General features: G+C 39.4%; 1 protein-coding gene across 1 annotated transcript; it reads right to left on the bottom strand.

Moving 5' to 3' along the window:
* Positions 1-18,652: 18,652 nt before the first annotated feature.
* Positions 18,653-23,177, bottom strand: LOC131222857 (thiamine phosphate phosphatase-like protein). Its single transcript, XM_058218080.1, has 4 exons — positions 22,929-23,177; positions 21,672-21,793; positions 21,213-21,414; positions 18,653-19,169 (listed from the first exon to the last, which is right to left on the bottom strand). Exons 1-4 carry the CDS (start codon positions 23,064-23,066, stop codon positions 18,807-18,809), a joined length of 825 nt encoding a protein of 274 aa, XP_058074063.1. The 5' UTR covers positions 23,067-23,177; the 3' UTR covers positions 18,653-18,806.
* Positions 23,178-23,517: the final 340 nt, after the last annotated feature.

Genomic DNA, 23,517 nt, shown 5'->3' with positions numbered 1-23,517 from the left:
GACGCAGCCATTGATTTCTCGAAAAGGGTGCAATCTACCGTAATACAATCCAATCTCATGGGATTTGCCGGTCCAAACACGCCCTAAGACACCTGCGCCATCCTCGTAAAACACATTAACACTGGATACAAGCCCTCACTACACACATCCTCGTGTTTGATTGAATTGTTTAAATACATGTATCTGTCTGATTTTAGGGATCCAAGCGCAACATATAGGGAACACATCTAGTGGATGGCACTGACACATCTCGGTGGGTCCCACGCTGCTCCATTATACATGTGATTATTCCTCGCTGCTATACATGGACCACTGGTCTTTTCTTAAGAAACTGATTTGTGTCAGGAAATGATCACAGCGTTTCCTTCCCTATGAATGGCCAGGATCTTGCAAATGTATTTCTTGTAGACCACATGTTCGCCATCTATCCAGTACATTAGGTGGAAATATACATAATCGGCCGGTGTATTAATATTCTGCTGGTCGAAGTCCATCCACCTCACGGGAGCAGGTGCACCTGGCCTTTACTGACACTGTGGGAACCTGAACATAAAACCCCCTTGATGTATCTATTTTTAGGATATGAGTTTTAAAAAAATAAAGCAAATATAATAGCCACGTGATAAGAAATAGTGGTCATTAAATGTCACCATTGAAAACTTTCTCCGGCCTACTTCAGCGTTCCGTGTAACATTTACTTGCCATCTAACCTGTCGGTAATGTTACACAGACCATGGTTGTACGGCAGCATAATGTAGCTGGGGGTTTCTAATCCCCTCTTTGAGGGGTTTGCATTCCCATGCGAGAGGTCAGGCTATACCTAAAATCATTTCAATAGTGGCAAGTGTAACATGTGGGTCATTGTACACTATCATTCCATTGGGCACATGACCCATTAATGATGATCATTGTCCATGTTAATTAACGATTAAAAATTATTGATTAGTCACTCAAACATGATTCTGTGCTTGTGGCTCATCCAAGACTTGAAATTTCATCATTTTCAAGCAAAGTATATGTTTCAGCTGACTTATCACAACTATCGTGTCAAATATTACACATCTCACTAATTAGAGATATCAAAGTTGATTTAGTAATTAAATTCAAAACCCAATAAATATATCACGTATACATAGGTACTTTTAGATTAAAGTTGATTCACAGTCCAAGGTGCCAAACACTCGGGGAGGTTTGCAAATCAAGGGGGTTTCCAATACTGGGTTCAGATTGCTGGGATTCCAAATCCAGGCTCCCAAATAGGCCCTAAGTGAATGGAAAAACAAATATCAACTTACTCCATGACTCATGTAGCCCATGAGATGTTTTTATTGGTCAATCATAGCTGTTGCCTATCTGGTGTGACCGGCTTGAGGTTTGGATCTGCTTTGTTTTTGAATTTTTGTCCGAAAATGAGATTATAAAATGGATGGACGACGACTATATGCAATAAATACATCAAGGTGAGCCCATGAGCTCCATGGTCAGGGCCGTACCGGGTTTGGTGATGCCGGGCGCACCTTGTCCGCTCTCCATTTCACACGGTATGCCGTACTAACCTTTTCGGTTGGTAGAAGTGGGACCCACAGCTGAGTGATCGAGACCATTGGTGTGAACCGACGTGGATGGCAAATGTACCAAACATCTTCCAACGTTCGCTTAAAAATCAGATTAAGCTCACCGTCATGTGAGCCATAACTCCACTGAATAAAAACCATTGTTATAATTCGGTTTTCAGCTTGGGGATCCTTCATCCAGACCACTAAAATGTTAGGTCCTGAAAGATTGGAAGATCCAAGCCACTGATCTTGGGGCCTTTTTTCAGTCGATTAATGTTGAATGTTGTATTCGTCTTCTCAACCGTCCATTTACTTATTGAAAAGTTTAGCTGTTCAAATCCATAGTTCTAAATCTTGAAATGAGTCAACTCCGCACGGCAAGATCTGAAGCCAAGTCACTGGTAACTTGACCTGAATCTAAGTCGATCCCAACCACTCGGTCGACCCTCGCCCAATGGACTCTATCTTTCGGGAAGGGATTAGCTGTTACCCGAGCAACAAATTAGTTGGTGTTAAGGTGACTGTATGGGGCCCACCCTGATGAATGCCATGTATATCCATGCTGTTAATCTGTTTTTCCATCTCATTTCAGACTTGATTGCAAAACTTAAGCGGATCCAAGTCTCAGGTGGACCACACCACTGAAAACTATGGTATTGACCATTAAAAACTTACTGTGGGCCATAAAAGTTTTTAATCAACCTGATCTTTGTATTTTCCCTTCCTCCATGTCTGTTTGACCTAATTATCAACAGGTTTGATGACAAATAAACATTTTGGTGGGCCTAAATGAGCCCTATGTATTTTTTAATGGTGGGCATTCAATCAGCACTGTGTTCCTATGGTGTGGTCCACCTACAATATGGATCTTCTTAATTTTTAGGCAATATTCTAAAATGATCTGAAAAAATTAATGGACGGCATGAATATATAACACGTTCATCAAGGTGGGCCCCATAGTGAGGGTAACACCTACTAACATGTTGCCCAGTAACAAATTCTACACCTTTATTTTTCTCCTATATTTGGGGGCCACATGAGTTGGGCCCCAGGAGGAGATCATCATGATGCTTGGATAAGGGCATGTTTGCATTGCCCTCTCCAAATGAAGTCCATATCCCATCCACAGGACACATTTGCAAGTGCCACGATGCCAATATCATCCCTCCTTGTGATTCAAAATTCAATACCACCTTAGAGCAGCTTGTGTAACAAAACGTTCAGATCTTCTTCGTTAGGAGTCGGTTTCAAATGATTATGAGCATTACGAAGTATTCCATATGTTAATCAAGAGGTCACCATTGCTTCGTGCTTTTGTGCTCTTCATAATACGTACTTATAATCTAAGATGTAATTAACTCAGTCAGTTTTTTTTTTAAAAAATCCATCACTTAATCTGCAAAGCGCTCATGTGTAGTTTTCCTTGCATGTCTAGCAGAGGGTCAGGACCAGTTCAATCCATCTTTGGAGGAAGGTCATACATAGTTTCCTCATTATCCAATCGCATGTTGTCTATCTTCCCCTTTTCACATCTTCATAGCACGACCCACTCTAGTATTGGTTTAAGTATGCGTTGGATGCTTTGTGCTAATTAGTTATGAAGGAAATCCATATATGAGCTCTTTCTTTTAATGACAAAGTTGTCTTGAGTTTTTCTTTGGAACTAATGATTATTTTCACGCTGTTGGTAGTAGTTGCATGTATTAGATATCCAATGATGACCCGAATGAACTCTCAATCTATACGATTGTTAGTAGTAGTTGTATTTGATATCCAATGATGACCTGAATGAACTCTCAATCTATGAGCTCTACAAAAGAACGGTGAAAAACTCCATTCCTCCAGCAGCTTTGGCCATAAGGGCCTGTTTGGGAGCATGGATTTGGAACCCCTTGGATTAGGAATCCCAGGATTGGAAACCCCTTAAATGGGCAATCCTCCTGGTGTGTTTGGCACCTTGGAGTATGAATCAACTTTAATTCAAAAATACCTATGCATGGTATACTTACGGGGGTTTGAATTTAATTACTAAATCAATTTTAATATCCCTAATTAGTGAGATATATAGTTTTTGACACTATGGTTGTTATAAGCCCGTTGAAATATATGTTTTGCTTGAAAATGATGATATTTCAAGTCTTAGATGGACCGCAAACACAAGAACATGTCTGAGTGACTAACCATGACTTTTAATCGTTGATTAATATGGACAATGTTTGAACAATGCTGGACAGTGTTTGGACGATGCTGATTTACATGGATAATGTTTGGATGGTACTGATCATCATTAGTGGGTTATGTGCCCAATAGAATGATAGTGTACAGTAACACACATGTTAGACGTGCAACTATTGAAATGATTTTAGGTGTAATCCAAGCTCTCATCGTGGATTACAAACCCCCTCAAAGACGGGATTGGAAACCTCTTGGATTGACAATCCCCAATTACTTTATGCTGCCAAACAACCAAGGGGATTTGAAACCCCCTCCAATCCCCTCCAATCCACGGTGCCAAACAACCCCTAATGGATGTCACATGCAATAATGAACAAAGATTGGTCTACCCTCATTAGTGGATGTATGAAGGTCATCATACCTTATACAAGGCAAAAATCTTAAGAAAAAAAGAGTTTTGAAAAAAGTCTCAATTAGCTTTTCATCTTTAATATAACTTTAAAAGAGTAGATTCCTTAACAATCTATGCACGGTATTTTGCCCATTAATAGGGAACAAATCTTCAGCTAGGTAGTCTCTTAGGTACCGTAGCTAATTTTAGACTTACCCCACCACGTGTGCATATGATATGGTGTGGGCCCATGACCAATACGCATAATATAATTAAAGGCCTATGCTAGGCCACACTTTATAATATAGATCAAACATGTGTTAATAATAAAAGCTTTATAGTATACTCTCTTATATAAATGCATTGTTAATGTTTATAAATCCCTTCAAAAGTCTCGAGGAAAATCAAATACAAATTCAAACTCCTGTAACACAAAGTCAATCCCCATGGTTCAAGGACTCACAGGAAAAATCCGTGAGTCAACTTCCATTATGCTTGGGGTCCACCTTAGTGATCATTTATCTGGTGGCACCAACCAAAATAGTCCACTCTGCAAATTCACATTAATTGTACGGTTCTAACTGTAGTTCAAAAATTCAACTGAACTCTACCAGACTTGGCGAGTCAACCTCCACCTGACCAGATAATTTCACCGAGAAATCAAAACTTGAAAAAGATATTGAAAAAAAAAGAAATAGAAATAGAAATATATATATATATATATATATATATATATATATATATATATATGGGAAAAGGTACTATAAGCTCGACCTCACCAGTCCGTCCCATGAGGTCGAGCTGTGTGGGCCCCACCGTGATGCGTTTCGAACATCTACTCCATCAATCAGATGCACCATTCCATCGTGGGCCTAGGTCTCAAAAATCAAGTCAATCCGTGACCTATGTGGGCCACACCACTTACAGAAGTGGGGAGGGGCCGTGCACCATTAAAACATTCATAATCATTTTTTGGGCCCATCGAGATGTGGTTTGCAAATCTAGCCCATCCATTATGTGTGTCCCACTTGGACGAGGGTTCAGACCAAGTTTTAGCAGCATTTAAAACTCAGGTCGGCCCCACCAAGTGCTTTTATATGTTTTAACGGTGTCTTCACATGATTTTAGATGGTATGGCCCACCTGAGTTCCGTATACGGCTGATTTTTGGGATATCCCATAATTCAGAGGGGACCCATCAAATGCACGGTATTGATGATCGACACGCGTCACGGTGGGGCCCACACAACTCGACCTCATGGTAGCTTATCGCGAGGTCGAGCGCATAGTGTGTGTGTGTATATATATATATATATATGGAAAAGGTTTCAGCTCATGGAAATTCCCTATGAGGTCGAACTGTGTGGGCCCCACTACGATGTATGTCAAACATCAACACCATGCATTTAATGGGTCCCCTTTAAATTATGGGATATCCCAAAAATCAGCCGTATACGAAACTCAAGTGGGCCATACCATTTAAAATCATATGAAGACATGTCTAAAATATATAAAAGCACTTGGTGGGGCTCACCTATAATTTGGATGCATCTAAGACTTGGTCTGGCCCCTCATCCAAGTGGGACACATATAATGGATGAGCTGGATTTGTGAACCACATCTCTGTGGGCCCAAAAAATGATTATGAATGTTTTAACGGAAGGTAACCCTCTCAACTTTTGCATGTGGTGTGGCCCACAAAATTCATGGATTAACTTAATTTTTAATCCCTAGGCCCACTATGGAATGGTGCATCCAATTGATGACGTAAATGTTCGACATACATCATGGTAGGGCCTACACAGCTTGACCACATGGGCAATATAAAACCTTTTCCTATATATATATATATATATATATATATATATATATATATATATATATATATATATATAAAATACAGGTAGTCATGACACGGCTAGTTGTGTTGGTGCCAACAAATATCTGAATTTCACATGTTCCATGTATTTCAATCCGGAACACCTGCATCCATAGCTCAAGCGGTGGACTGAGTGAAAGATACCTCGTTTCAATGCCGAGGTCATGGCATCGATTCCCTAGTGGGGGTGGCTACAGTGAAGTATGAACTGTAAGTGGGTGTACTAACAAGCTAACAAAAAAATAATAATTTCTTCATAGAATTCGATCCTCACCAGTGGAGTTAGAAAAGGTAAAAAGGCAGATTCCATACAGCTGTTGTATGCGAGAACTTGGAGTAACTGGCTGTGCGTGGGGCCCACGAGGGTACGTGTATGCTACTCATACAACCATGTAGAAGATCCGTTCTCTCTTTAAAGACAAAAACAAATTCCTTACCGTGTTTCAGGTTTGCATGCTAGTAAATCTACATACCCCCACGTCCTTAGGATACAGTGAGCAGAGATCTGGGCCATCCGTCAGATGGGTTTCAGGCACTTGAAAAAAATTGCACACGTGGGACGTGTTCAACCCAAATTGAACCGTCCAAAGAGTGGATCCAATCTAGATGGTTTTTATGAAATAAAAATTATACCAACATGATGACTTAACTAGTCCATTAGTTGTTATCTAATGGACGGTTAACATGGGAAGTCATTTAAGGTTCAAATTCAAGAAAAGAATTTTTGCAAAATCAGATAATTCAATTATTATTCAATTAACATTATTTTAGGTTTCTAATCTATTTACAGTGGCTTCTATGCTTTGGACCGTTTAATTAGAGTTTCATACGTGCCACGTGTATAAATGCAAGTGCCTGTCTATCATCCATCATACTCGGCCGGAGTGTCATATCAAATAACTCAATCCTTTGGGCGCGGTTTGGGTGGATCCTGGGGCCCACTGTGATGTATGTTCCTTACATCCACACCTTCCATCCATTTTGAAAGCTCATTTTAAGGCATGTTCCAAAAAATGAAGCAGACCCAAATCTTAGGTGGACCATACAACAGGAAACAGTCATGATTGAAGCTCCACCATTAAAAACTTCACGGGAGCGACCGGAGTATGTATTTTCCATCCAACCTGTTGATAATGTAAAAAAGACCAGGATGAAGAGACTACAAAAATATCAGATAGATACAAAACTTTTGTGGACCACGAGAAGTTGATTATCACTGTTTCTTGTATTATGGCCCACCTTAGATTTGGATCTACTTCATTTCTGGGATCATCACCTAAAATGAGTTTTCAAAATGGATGGACGACGGTGGATACAAGGAACATACATCAAGGTGAGCCCCATGATCAGGGATCCCACCCGCCCCTCAGATTTAAATCATACTCTTGTAGATTATCCTAAATCATATGCATGCTGCATGCATGCACCTGATATACATATGGCATGTAAGAACCCGATCCAAACCATCCATATTGTAAGTGACATTATATTATCAAGTGATCTTAAAACTCTAGCCAACGTATATTTGTCTGTCAAATTTGGACCATGGATAAATTTCTTCCATTGATCTGATGATCATAAATTAGGCATTTTGAATCATTCACTTATTGTTGAAAAAATTTACAGAATAATATTTTTTCTGTAAAATATGGAATCCGAAAAATACAAGTTAATCTGAAATAAGGATAGGCTGAAGCACATCTGAGACGTTGTCCTTAAAACGTTATTTGCCCATACTCAAGTGAATTGAGTATGGTGATAGGTTACAGGCAAACCACTTGAGTATGCAGATAGGTTATAGGCAAACTACTTCTAAGATACGACTAGCCTGATGTGGGTCTGCATTCAGCAAACACAAAGGCCCACTACTAGAATTCTGTTACACATGGCTTGGCAGAAATACGAAAAAGAAAATCTCAAAAAGAAAAGAGAGAAGAAAATGTCTGTAAGTAAGACCACTGCACTGACCTATTCTTCTTGTTCTTCAGCTATTAGTTCAATTGAATCGTTCTAGATTATACTGTTGATCTGTTCTTCGAGCAATGGTTCAACTTTACTGTCTTGCTGGAGTCACTAGAGTATAGGAGAGAAGTGACTGTCTCAGTTCGTATAAGTTTGCTGGGATGGGTAGGCCCTGTTTATATAGGCTGTGGTGGCTGGGGGTTATGGTCCAGGGAAATAAATCTCATTAACCGTTTTCTAGCTGTTGGAGAAAACTAGCCGTTTATGGCCGTTTTCTGACCGTTGTGCATAAACCATAACCATTGTTACATGCTGACTGTTGTGAACCAGTTGCTAGCTGTTTTCTAGCTGTTGGGCTAGTCATGTAGCAATTACACCATGGTTTCTGCACTAATGGCACAACAGTTACACTTCTATTGCAACAACCATATTCAACCTTTCTATATATATTGGAGGACCTTTCTCTCAGTCCTCTAATCTCCCTTCCAACCAGCCACTCACCTTAGCCACCTAGTTGCACTACGACTCGCATACGTCTCGTTTCGGTTCGCAATCCTCTGCAAAGTGCAAAGTGCGCCACTAGCGCCTCTACAGCCACACATGCCCACGCCCTCGCATCGAGCCTGTGTCCAAGCGCACCGGTGTTCACACTGGAACCGTGCAAGTCCCACGGTCTATGGACTATGTAGGCAAATAATAAAGTACTCCACTGTTTTCATATAAACCAAGAAAACTTCTCCTCCCTTTTCTAGGACTATTCTAAAAAAACCTATAAAAATACTTTTTACAAACATTTTTAATATATTATATATATTTTATTTAAAATATATTTTATAAAATCATTTATTTTATAATACTTACTGTGTTTTATTTTTTCAATCATTCGTTGTCCAAAGGGGGTCCCATGGTTTGGACGGTTTGGATTGAGATATACCCATTCCATGTGGATAGTCCTGGGTTCACACGTATGATCATCAGTTTGCCTTATTACATTTGATGGTTTTCACATGGCCCGCACCATGGAGAGAACGAACGCCAATTAGGTGCGACCCTGGATCTAGCCAGGTAGGTGCGGCCCAGACCGTGGGCTCACCTTGATACATGTGTTGTATATCCACGCCGTCCGTCTGTTTAGCTAGTTCATTTAAAGGCAAAGTTCCAAAAATGAAGCAGATAAAAATCTAAGGTGGATCACACCACAGGAAACAAATAGTGGTCATTGAATACTCACCATTAAAAACTTCCTAGGGTTCAAGCGTTATACCCAGATGATGGAAACACAAATAGCAGCTTGATCCAAAACTTCCGTAGTCCTCAGGCAGTTTTTAATAGTGGTAATTCAATCCCTACCGTGTGGTCCACCTGAGCATTATATATACTTCATTTTTAGAACCACACCCTAGGATAAGCTGCGAAACTGATGGCGGCCTGTATATACAACATATACATCAAGCTAGGCCCATGGTCAGGGCCGCACCCACCTAGCTAGTTCGTGGTCACACCTAATCGGCGTTCTAAATGGTGGTCCAGCAAGAGAGCTTTCCTAAGCCATATACGTGTAAAGGCAGCTCATGCAACCACCACACATGTGCCAGCATCACGCATTGGTACGAGATCCAATCTATTTACCACACGAGTGCCTGTGCCTCTGTGTAAACGTTCTCACCAAAGAATCAGGTCACTCCACCTGTCAAGTGGGCCACAGTTTACCAAAAAAATCTACGACTTTGCAAAAAGGGAAAAAGAAAAACATGGCTGAAAATTTCACCTATCCAACTTTTTTTAAAATCTTGGCCCACCTAATGAATGGACCAGAAACTTTTGATGAGAACATAAACAGAGTCAGACCCACCTAATGAATGGCTTGGATGGTACATGTGGTGGGGTGCAGTGCAGTCTTTTGTACGCCATCCCACCTAGAAAAGGATGTTTTTCTTTGTCAGGTAAGCTGGGTTCAAACCTGAGAACTCAGTGTAGAAAGAAAAGAAAAGGGCATTTGTTTCTTCAAAGCGTGCGATTCTTTGGTACGGTTAGCTTGCCTACATGTCACCACATGTGCCAACCTATAACATAGGTGTCTGATACTCGAGACTCTGGCCTCACCCAAAACGGTGCGGCCCTTAATGTGGGGCCCACCTTGATGTATGTATTATACAGCCACGCCGTCCATCCGTTTTTTCCAGATGATTTTAGGGCATTATCCTAAAAATGAAGTAGATTCAATTATTATCAGGTGGACCATATCATAAGAAACAGTGGTGATTGATTGTCCCATCATTAAAAACTTCTTAGGGTATATCTTAATGTTTTCGTAGTGTTTATTTACCATCCAATCTGTTGATAAGGTCAAATAAGCTTGGATGAAGGGAAAAAATAAATATCAGCTTGATCCAAAACTTTTGTGGATCATTAATGGTCAATCAACACTGTTTCCTATGATACGGTCCACCTGATAATTAAATCTGTTTCATTTTTCGGTTGATGTCTTAAATTGATATGGAAAAATAAATGAACGGCATGGATACATAATACATGCATCAAGGTGGGCCCCATGGTAAGAGTCGCACCTTCTTCGTGACTTCATAGGTATTCGCCCACGAGTAGGCCCAACTCAGACCTAGTTTGAGTTTATTTCAGTGGAGTTGTTGGCTTGACTCTAACCTAGGTAGACCTGGTTTCCCATGAAATGCAAAATGAGCTATTATTATCATTTTTGCTAGTTTATTTAAACATGAATTAAGGTTTATAAAAAAAACGAAAACAAAAAAGTAAATTATAATCATTATATTTTTATATTATCAAAGGAAGAAACAAGGTAAAAATCAATTGCAGCTAAATATAAGTGATATCGGATCCTTACTCTTAGTCGGGTGGTAGACTCTCAGGAGTTTCAACACCTGGTTAAGGGTTCGAGTATCCATAGGTGGTGAAATTCCACTAGCGTGAGTGTGTGGGCGTGGTTAAAAAAAAAAAAAAGGTGTTTCAAAAAAAAAAAGTGATATCACCACATAATTACAAGAGTAAATATTTATGGAATAATTGGAAAACCCAAGATTGGACCTTAATCCACTTTGTTAATGGGTCTAAGTCATAAAACCTAATATTAGAACTTGGTCCACTTTGTTAAGGAGTTCAAGAAATAAAAGGGACATGGACCCATTGAATTCAACTGGCTCGACATGTGGACTCGAGTAATAGCCCTACTCCTATTCCCAATTGGCCTAAAGGCAACTTGTAGAAGTAAAAATTCTTTGCATGTACATAATGCATTGCAAACATGAAAGATTTAAAGGCCTATTTGGGAGCATAGATTTGGAACCTCTTGGATTTAGGACCCCAGGATTTGAAATTGTCCTGTTGTGTTTGACACCTGGATTTAGAATCTCTTGTAATCCAAAAGTAATTATACATAGTGTATTTATAGGGGTTTGAATTTAATTACTAAATCAACTTTAATATAATGGTTGCAACAAGCCCACTGAAATACATACTTTGCCCAAAAATAATAAACTCCAAGCCTTATATGAGCTACAAGCACAAGATTACATATGATTGATTAACTTATGAATTTTAACCGTTGATTTACATGGATAATATTTAGACGGGGCAGGTCATCACATTAAAGTAATTATAGTGATGCAATTGATAATCTAATTGTTTTGGGATATCATCATTGTCTCATGTATACAAAAATTAGTAGCCTAGTGACACGCATATGACACATACAACTATAGGAATGATTTTAGATGTAATCCAAACATTCACCTTGGATTTCAAACCTCTCTTTGCAGAGATTTGAAACCCCTAAAAAAAAAAAAAATCATAGTGCCAAATGATCCTTAAATCCATGCATAGATACTTTTGAATCATAGGGTACTCTGAATCTAAGATGCCAAACATAATAGTGGGATTTCAAATCCTAGGGGTTTCTAGTCCACACTCCCAAACAAGCCCTTAGCCTTTCATCATATGACCCTGGCATGCAAACCATCAAATCAAAAGAGTACTACAAGTCAGAGGTTGGGCTCACATGATGGATATTGTACACCAACGATCAACCTTCTATAAATTAATCTGGACCATTTATTTTAGTGATCATTAAAACTAGATGGTTAAGACCATATAATTAGTTGTCTTAAAAAGCACAAGGATTCAATGGCTATCAAGATCCAATATAAGTGGGAAACCCAATGCAAATTCAAAATGGATCATTATGAACCGCAAGTTGATCCGTACACTAATGAACGGTTCTCCATCTGTATTCACCAACTCCATCTGTATCCACCAAATGGGCCTTAAAATATTCAATTTGAATAAATATGTGTCATTAAGAATTTTACGGAAGGGTAATATTCGGATTGAGAAAAGGTGAAAAAGTGCTTTCAAATTACGGTTGTGTTACATGCACTGGACCATTCACATCCTTCTCAACGGACCATAGAGTACATCCATTGAGCTGCACATGGCTAATGCGTTAGAAGCACACAACATCTAAGCGTTTAAAATGTTGGATCCACCTTGAAGATAATTTTGGGTAGAAGAATCAGGACGGTCCATTCATCATGTGGGCCACAAAGTGTACATTGTGTTGAACCAGCCATCGTCCATGATTCCCACCTGATAAATGGATGGATTGGATTTTCTCTGACAGTCATATTTAAAGTGGGCCAACATTTTTTATGGCTTGGATGTCTCGCACTTATTGTATGTTGGCCATATGCAACTCAATCTACAGTAATAATTCCTGCCCATGGACGCTTTAATCTAAGTTACATATATGCCACTCCCACACATACAAGTGCCTGCTTATCAACATCCCACTATCGGTGTATCAAATAATTGGCCTGTGCTATGACCTGTCAATAAGTTTTCTTAATTTGGATAAAAAATTCAAAGATTAAGTTCTAAAAGTTCAAACAATTACTTAATGAATCCGGTATTAGTTCTTTCAAAATCAACTTGCAGCTTAGTTTTTATGGGTCCTCTCAAAATCAACTCGCAACTCAATTTTTAAAATAATTTGACTTCGATAGTACTAAAATCAACTTAACCTAAGAAAATTTGTAAAATATGTGGTTCTTTGCTCTTCTCCTTTTTTTGGGGACAGGTTGCGAAAATGGCTCACCACCTTATTTCTAAAACCTCGTTACCACCCATTAGTTGTAACAATATAGATTGTGCAAACTTAGTTTTTCACCGATTATTGTTATCTAATTTTATCTATTGAAGTTAGATGGATTATATTTTATTTTTTATTATAAAAATTGATATCAATCATAAATTGAATGATTTACATGTAAGAATTCTGTAAGGTGGGCTTTATTGATCAACAGTCTAAATTGTCCTAAGGGTTGGATAATGTGATCGGGTATACTACTGGGCCTTACTAAGCTGTGATACATTTAGAAATTCGTGTAAGGGATGAAGTGCTACAACTGTGATACACACACAGTGTTTTAAAGGAACTAGGATTGTCAAATTCATGTGGAGCAATAAGGAGAAGAGTTTTGATGGGTTTCAAACTTCTCTGCCCCTTTGCATTATATAAAGGTCTCCAATCCAACACCACCAATTGAAGTTACAGCCTCTTTACAACTTTTTTAAAGGGTGTAAGGAGAGGAAGACCTCAGCATTCTATCTACAGCAATAGCGTCTCAATCAGATACACCATGTATTCAGATTTCTAGATCTCCATGTGCAATGCATAGGAACTGTTAGAATTTTGGAAGCGCAATGGATAAGAAACTTTAAGGTTAAAATTAATAGTTGAAAACATTTGTGAAATTATTTAAAACTTTTGGATTATTGGTATCAATAAAAAAATCATTTGGTGGATGATTTGATCTACTAAATCTAATCATAAGAGTTTTTCTAGAAGGCTAGTGCATTTTTTGTCGGATCACATATACCTTAACCATATCACAATTCATAAACCCAATTACGTCCACATATGAGTTGTTTTAATTGACTTTATAAGATGGGTTAAAGAATATTGCATTGGGAACATAAATTTTTTATATGCTCTTAAATTTAAAGATTAGTCAAATCTAGTACATAAATATAAAGATCAGTAAAAACTAATACATAAAAGAGTCAATTATAGTCTAGATATATGGGTCTCTTGACATAAAGACTTAAATTAATTATTCATTGCAAGTGTCTAATAAGTCTAATACTAGAAACTTATTTTTATGGCACACAATCATACATTGGATAGGGCACAAGTACATTAACTCATACTCAAATATAATGGTGAAGAGTTTCCGTCCTAATTCATTGTTAGTTTTTTCACACAGGATAATCACACAAGAATGATATCAACTACAGGTTTGTCACAGGTTTGTCTTACGATATGATAGGTAGTCACGGAACAACAAGAAATGAGATCCATGGAACACAATTTTCCTTTGACCAATAACCATTTCCAAATTCTAGTTTCCAAAGACAATTAGAGGAATTGTCTCCTTTAACCCATATGTATGTGCTATTTAAGATATACTCATATACTAGTCACAACATTAATGACATATCTACACAGGATCCAAGTCATCATGATCTTTGGTCAATATCATCAAATCAAAGGTTAATGTTCACATATTCTCTTTGCAAGCACACAATACTAACAAAAACTCAATCATAATTTTTATACCCAACCTAGACCCAATCCAGACCCAGCTAAAACCAGTCCATGTGTTAATGGGTGGGTCCAAGTTCTCCCGCACTTTTCATTATACACACGCGCGCATGTACACATGCATGTGTATATAGTATTCGAACATATATGCTCGCACACCCACGCACATACCCATGTGCGTTTATAGTACGTGTGCTACATAAGCCAAATTTTTGTTCAAAAAATTTGAGTACAAATTCAAAGTCATAACCTAACGTAGAAAGCTATTAGCGATCCAGTAAATTATGTTCCATATAAAGCCACGTCACAATATAACCACTGCCTAGAGTCTCATGGGTGGGTCCAAGTGCTCCTATACCTAAACCTAACCCATTAAATAAATGGGTCACCTATGTTTGACTCGGACCCATCCTAAATTTTAATGAGTTAGGTCTGGGTCCCAAAATTTGACCTATTTCTTACATGGGTCGGTTGGGCGCCCTAGACCTAGCCCAAGCCGTCCCATTGGTACCTCTAATTTAGTTCCAGTTTCACTCTCATCCGCAGGGTCGTCCTCAGTGAATGACCCCATTATGTAGGGATGAATTGGGCTTTTTAATGTTCAGGTGAGGGTCACGTGATGTAAATTCAACACTTCAATTGCAAGCACAAGCAATTGTGTCCAACAAAGGTAACTGCAAAAAAATATTGAGAAAATAGCCATTCCCCCTTTCATGAGAAGGCAATGAAGATTCACTTTATTTTTAGGCCACTCATTTAGATGTTAGAATCTTCCACAATAGCAGCATTAAAGGGAGGCTAGCACAAAATATTGTCCACACATTTATGGTGGAGATACTGTAGACCAGAGGGCTGATATTTTTAATCAAAATTTTGAACTTTCTAAAAAGTTTTAGAGGCCACACATCAATTATTTTCCCACCAACATGTCACATATATATGTTGAATATCATATCACCACAAATGATGAACCACACCATGATAATCACATTGTAGGAAAATCAGGCCAATCCACACATTGGGTGGGCCACAATAGTATGTTATAGTCCTACTATCGATGCCCAACTTTTTGTGTAGATTGGGTCCCCATTTTCATATCAGGTGATCATCATGGTCTGGCCACCTTTTGTAAGGATTAGGTCATGGCTAAAATGGGGTCCGGCACCAAGGCTTGGTACCGAAGCCTAATCTGACCTTGAGGGTAGTTGGCCTGTGGCCCAACCCAAGGTATCAAATGCTCAAACCAAACACAATTCGAGCTGAGTTGGGTTGAACCGGGTTAGATCCAATTAACACCTGCAACTAATAAACTAACATACAAAATCAAATATCTAACCATTAGAGTTATCCATATAACTACCAAAATAACAAGGTTAAAATAAAGTCTAAATTCACCACTTGTAAATAAATAAAATTAAAAATATTTCACTAAAATACTGCTAGCAAAGAGAGTTTCTTTGTAATTGAGAAAATATAGCCTGTGAATTGGATGGCTAGAATCTTTTAGCTCGAGGGACCATTAAACATCCCTTAACTAGGAACCATAGATCAACCATTTGATTGGATCAACCAAGTGCCATAGGTGGGGGTTGCAATCCTACTCCAAGGGGCTCTGTTATGGACCATTTTTTGAAATTGTACAGGATCTAAACCAATGATAATGTCGCCTATCTTGGATTGGCCATAGCATCAAATCACATTGATCAGACAATCCAAACTATTCTACAGGAGCATAGAAAGAAAATGGTTGGTTTAAAAGAACTGTAGCAAAGTTGCTATGGCCGTCCTTCAAATAAAAAATAAAAAAATAAAAAAATAAAAAAAAAATCACGAAAGATCCTCGGTCCAAAGGGTTAGGTCCGAGAGCCTCCGTGGATTCCCACAAATTGCAGTCCTGAGAGGAAAGGGGTCCTACTGGTGCTGAAAAAGGCCCCTGGACTCATCACTTCTCAGGTTTGGAACTAGAGCTGTCCATGGTCTGGGTTGGCCCATTGGACTTTTGACCCTGGTCCGCTTTGAGTAGGGCTTGGGCTTGAACACTAGGACTGTGGCATGAAACCCGATGGGTGGACCAGGTGAGATTCTACTGGGGCTGAAAGTCAGGCCGGTTGGTGCTAAACCCTAGCCCGACCCAAGTTTCCTGTACCTCAACCCTAACCCAACCCAACCTCGGGTTCCGAATTCTCAACCCAAGCCCAGCCCAAGCAGGCTTGCTTGCATTGGTCGGGTGGATACGTGCTAATATTTTCATTATTATATTAATCTATTATATTTTCATGCACGTCTTGTATTCTTATACTTATAATTTTATTAATTATATATGTAGTTATTTATCAAAAAAAAAATTATTTTTTCTAAACAAACGAGCTAAAATATACGACAACTACTTAAAAGACGTGTTGTGCAGCTTGCAATCTATTTGGGAGAGAAATTGCTGTGTAGCATGCAATCTATTTGTGAGAGAAATTTGGTATATCTTATTAGCTTGAGTCATAGAAAATGACATGGAACAATGAGACCTGATGACACTGGAATTTCCTGTGCCTTCAGCATAGATGATCCGCATTCAATTTGAATTTATAACTTATATATTGATCCGGTTTGGGTTGGGTTGGGCAACCTGAGCCTGACCCAAGTTTTATCAGGTTAGTGTCTGTGTAGCCCAAGCCTGAAACCGAACCCTATACATCCTGCCCGAGCCCAACCCAATGTGGGGTCGGTTGGGTTGAACCCGCCCAACTTTCAGCCCAAGATTCTGGGCCATTGATCTGACAGTCCTCCGAAGAGAATGGGCCGTCATCATCCTTGTGGCATTGTCCCAGCTATTTGAGATCAACAACAGCGGACGGACTGGGGTTAATGAAGTCTATGACAATGGAACAGTATGATCCAGAAAATAGGCAAAAGAATAGATTGTTATAATATTCCAAAAGGAAACTTTTGGGGTACCCCCCTCTACAGGACGGCCCATCAAGTTAATGGTCTGGATCTATGAAACATGTGCTCTTTCGTGCATCAGGACCCTTTAGTGTCTCTTCAGTGCACTTCACCAACCCAACAACCGTTCATCTGGACCTTCCATCAAAAAAGCTACTTCTTAATAATCCAACCATCTAATAATACAACTCATTAGTTAAAATATGAGATGTTTTCGTAGATCCAAAGATCTGAACCGTTCATCAAACTCAGGCCAGTTTATGTTTATACTGACCAGGCCACAATTTCGTATGTTTAATTCTAGCCATTGGTAAGTACATTTCTCACTCTTTTTATTTTATTTTATTTATTTATTTACTTTTATTTGCAGCATCAAAGTCCAAACAAGTCTCCCCCAAAACTGGACATTGGCAATTATGGACGTGGATTAGGTATTGTTCCCCCTTAGATCGAGCTCCTTCTGTCCTGCTGTGATAGGATTTGAATGGATAGTTAGCCGCGGTCAGAAGTAAGAAAGGGTCGTCAGAAGTAAGGGTCACACAAAGCATGTTTGAAAGTTATTGGATGACCGGACAGCCAAAGGTCAATGATCGAACAGACATGACCTCAGTTAGATGTAGGCTGGTCAAAACCAAAAAACTTTCAAACATGCTTTCCATGGGGTCCATCTCTCAAAGCAGCCTGCAATCAACTAAATTCTGGCATGTTGTGCCTGTACTAACTTAAGTAGAGGCAGGCCATTACCCAATCAATCCCCATTGTTCCCACCCACATATTTGGTATACTTCAAGAAGTGATCGGCTTAGTAGGATTCAGGGAAATAATGAGAAAAGACGATTTCACTATATCTCCGGAAAAAAAAAAAAAAAAAACAAATTGCATATCTTTTCTTTCATCTGGGGAGAAATATGATCGGGGGAGCTAATTTGAATTCATCGGGGACAGCCCAATCAAGTGGGAAAACCATATTTCAAGATCGGGTGCATCCCCAATTGAGTGGGTCCACTTCTAACACTTCTAGGAAGGCCCACTATCTTGACATATTTTAAAATGTTGGATAAAGTGGGGCCCACCCCTTGTGAGCATTGTACAATGACATCCATCCACATGGCCAATTAATGACATAGAACCAAGGGGCTACTTCATGGTAGATAGTCTTTAAGCAGATTACACAGAGAAAAAAAGAAGAAGAAGAAGAAGAAGAAGAAGAAGAAGCATTTGAGACTGTCATTGGCCAATTTTTTTTTTTTGACCGTTGGAAGGTGTTAGAGAACTAGTGAGGAATTGGGAGGATTGGTGGAAGAGCTTCATGTGAAGAGATTGGAATGGTTTGGAACTTGCAATCAATTGAGAGCATTTGAGCGGAGTTGTTGTCTTCAATAGAGATTGTGTTTATGAGGTGGAGGAGGATTCTCCCAAGCTCTTCTGCATTGCTCCATTCATGGAGCTTTGCCTTCACAAGCATTGGATTGCTGGAAATGAGATCCCAGAGGGGGAAGTTCTTCCTTGGCATCACATGGTCTCCTTCACCCAACTTCGTTGATGGGCAGAAATCACCCTTTCCGTCTCCAATGTAGATGAGTCTCTTCTTTTGGTCTGTGCAAACCGATGCTTGGATTCGCTTGACGATGAGACCCTTTTAAGGAAAAAAATCCACAGACCGCCGCGTTAAACACTCACAGAATGGAAAGAAACAGGATCTAGAGAACTCTTCGGGTGGGCCCAACTAAGAAAATCAGACCGATCAGACAAATCCCAACTGCTCTGGTAACAAAGCCCAAGAACAGGTCCTGGTCATTTTACCTCCAATCGAGCAGCTAGGATCATTGACCAGATCGATTCTTGGGCAGCATGACCCATATATGATGGCCCCACTAGACGAGCAATCTTGTAAACTATGCGAACTCATGCAAGCAATAACATTTGCAATTAGCACTTTTCAAGTTCGGAATTTTTGGGTAGTTACAGAAATGGTTATGACAAAGCTTGTGTCATTTGAACATTGAATATAAAGCAAGAGAAAATGAAAATATTAAACTAGAAGCAATCTAGTGATTGCAGGCATTATTTTATTAAGTTCAGGAAGAAAGAAGCCCATAATTACACATGATGGAGATTGTTTTGGTACTGAAAGGCTAACAATCAATTACACCCGGCTAACAATCAATTACACCCGGTAAAAGGTTCATAATTTATTGCATTGGATTGATCATCCACCATCCATCTTTGGAATGATCCAGGGTTAACACCCCACTTCTAGAGCCACCTTGAGATAGCCAACTACCTCAACCTTTGGGGAGATGGGGGGAATAACTGAAGTTATGGCCCTTGATAGAGTGGAATGGTGGAAAAGGATTCATGTAGCCGACCCCAATTAGTTGGGATAAGGTTTAAATGATGAAGATGATGATGTGGGGAATAATGGGGTGCTGGACACTACAGTGCAACCTACTGTACATGTGGCCTGTACCCCACCTTAGATTGGTCATGTCCCCAAAACTAGATTAATTAGACAACATGGAATCCTGATTATTTAACATTTGTTTATTGAAATTGGACCTACCCTTTGTTTTAAGTTCCATTAGATGATCATGCACCCTATCATCCCCCCACGACACGATCAACCATAGATGCCGGTCATTCGATGGTTTGTCAAGCACCCACATAGGGTGCATTCTTAACATTCCCATTACGGAAAACACCTCAAAGAGAGGAAAGCCAAGCTGAATTGGGTGAGTATGAACAGCCCACCTAGTCACTCGATGATCGATCGAGCGCCCATATGGGGTCCTAACATTCCTATAAGGGCAAGCATCTCAAAGAGAGGAAAGCAAAGCCGAGTTGGGTGACTATGAAAACCTCACCTAGTCATTTGATGATTCGTCGATTGCCCACATGGGTCTCATTCCTAACATGCCCATAAGGGAAAAAATCTCGAAGAGAGGAAAGCCAACCCAAATTAAGCAAATATGAAAGACATCACCTAGCCATTCGATGATTGGTGGAACGCCCACAGGGAGCCCATTCGTCACATTCCTATTGATGATTATCTACCTACGACACATGATGATTCTTATAAGTCTTGATGACATCTTGAAGGGGATGAATAGTAGTCAGTGATGGAGTCCATGCGTGTGGGCCATCCTTGGCAACATTTGATAGAGAGAGTCGCCATGTGTCATAGGTAGATAATCCTCAATAATTCACACAAGGGAAAACATCTCAAAGAGAGGAAATCCAAACCTAGTTGGGACCATGAAAACCTCACCTAGTCAATCGATGTTCAGTTGAGCACCCACATGGGGCCCATTACTGACATTCCCATAGGGGCAAACATCTCAAAGAGAGGAAAACCAACCCAGGTTGGATGACTTTTGGAACCTCATCTAGTCATTCAATGATTGGTTAAGTGCTGACATGAGGTCCATTCCTATAATTCCCACACCCCCAAACATGCATGTGATTGGCCCATCTTGGGGCAGTTGGGTAAGGTTTTCTTCTCTCTGGAATCTACTCAGCTAGAATTTTCACTCTCTCAAAAGGCATATGTATGGAAAGGACAACCTGTACACTTCTGTATACAATACAAAGTGAGTAGTTATTCATTCAAATGATCATTTAGTCAATTAATGGAGGATGTGACCGACGACTTGATAAACAATGGATGGGTAGCACATACCTTGCACATGTTTGGAGGGCAGAGATTGCATCCATGAGGAGAAGATGCACAATCCTGGTAAGGCAAGATCCTGAACTTCCCATCCTCATCGATGAAGATGGGATTAGTGTTGATCTCCGAGAAATAATCAAAGAGCCCATGCTGTTTGAGGATTGTCTCAATGAAGAAGACATTGGCATCACTCACTATCCTCAAATCACACCTGAAATTTCATTACCCAATTAGTAAGGGCGAACAGCTTCAATGCTTACAATGCCACCACCCAGAATTCAGCGGGCATCAGCAAGATTTTCAAAATGAGAATTTCCAAAAGTGCTTGGGACACATGCTAAGTTTTACACCCAACATTAAAATCACATATTTCCAATATATATATGTGTGTGTGTGTGTGTGTGTATATATATATATATATATATATATAGATAGATAGATAGAAAAGATGAGAATTGGGAAATATACCCAAGAGCATAAGCTGATTTAATGGCTGTGATGATATGGGGATGCAAAGGGACCCTTTTCAAGCAATCTTCAATATCTTCTATTGTTTTCCCTAGTGAATGGATCTCCTTCATCATTCTATCCTGATAACATTATCAAAGCAAGCATAAAACAAATGTATGTTTGGAAATAGGATACTAGTCATGGATAATAATATTCTTCATGAAGAATACATGATTCATATATAGAATGTTACATAAACAAAATATATTGGGAATTCACTGTATAAACCATTCAAGAGATGGACCACCTCCTGAATGGCCCATAACCATTTTGAGGATGTGATCAACGAGCTCTTCTAGCACCTTCCCGTGTGGCCGTGTGTGTGCAAGACATCATAGACTTTGATCAGGTGGGCCCCACAATGTAGATGGCCTGATCTAATGAGATCAGGCCAATCAACTCATCAGTTGGGCCACACAAGTATGAAAACAGAGGACCGCGTAGAAAACTTGAATAACACACGTGTCCCCCGCTTGATGAGCGGACCGGCCTGGTTTTGGGCAGAGTCATCTACATGGTGGGGCCCATCTAATGTGTCCCTTCTATGTGTCCTATATGTATGTCTGGTGGGGACTTGTGGGCTCTGCAAAAAACTCATTGATCTATACACTTCAACCAGTACTCAGAAAACAGGAGATTGAAAAGAAAAACAGTAAAGTGATTGAATTAATGCCCTATGAAAATCAAAACTTCCAGTGAAAAAAGAAAAATAATTCAAATAAGGTTTAATTCTCGATTTCTGGGATTTCTACTTTTAATAGAATTCCCAAAAATCATGAACAATATTCGTGCTGACACGAAAGAACTCTTTCTTTCCAACATGCGCACACACACGCACACAAAAAATCATGATTTCTGATAATGGTACTAAGAGCAGAAATTCCAGAAATCATAAATTAATTTTCTCCCATTCTGAAATGACAATGGGCCAAACACGGACTCAAGAATACTTCATGGACAATGCTAAAAAGCCTAAAATATAAATAATAAATTAATAAACAAAATCAAATATCCTCAATTAAAAGTTCTTGTTTGACAACCTTTCACTAGAAAAATCAACATAATTCTTCATCTAATCTTTAAAAAATCCAAATAAAAGAAAAAGAAAAAGAAAAAAAACCCCAAGAATCTAAACTGAAAAGGAAAACCACCCAACTGATTTTATTTTATTTATTAAAGGAAGATAAAAAGAAAAAAAAGAAGAAGCATATATACCATAAGAGAATTCCATGGCAAGATAGGGAGAAGTTCATTGAAGATGTTGGTGGCGCCCATCCCATCCACGACCCAATTATCGCTATCACAATCGATGATTGTCTTGTCAAAATCGAAAACCACCACAATTCCGGCCATGGAGAGCGGTTTTCCAGCCAAAAAAGGCGGTTTTCCGGGTACCTAGGGGCGTGGAGGGTCTAAGCTCGGTCACTAACTATCACATACCAACGCTTGGAGATATACGTCCGGTTAAATGCACTCAGTGCTATTTATAGGCCCTTTCTACATGTGGGTAGTGCCAGGTGGTGGGGTCCACCGACCCCATAAAACTGGCCCACCGTGCGAAATATTCCACTCCACATGCTCCACTTGCACGCGCGATCAGGATCAGGATGGTTGCTTTTCTTATACCGAATATTCTGTGTTATGTAAAAGGAGTTTTGTTGGTTTATGACGTTTTTACCATTTTAGGACTCTATTTAGTGGGGGCGTAACGTAAGTGGGCAGGAGTTTAAAATTTTAACAAAGTAGCGGGTCTGGGTCCAAAAGTTAAACCCGAATACTAAACGGGTCAGAGGGTTGTATACTA

This window comes from Magnolia sinica, chromosome 13, assembly GCF_029962835.1.
Source record: "Magnolia sinica isolate HGM2019 chromosome 13, MsV1, whole genome shotgun sequence".
NCBI lineage: Eukaryota > Viridiplantae > Streptophyta > Magnoliopsida > Magnoliales > Magnoliaceae > Magnolia > Magnolia sinica.
Note: the sequence above shows the minus strand (reverse complement) of the source record. Positions and strands in the feature narration are given on the sequence as shown.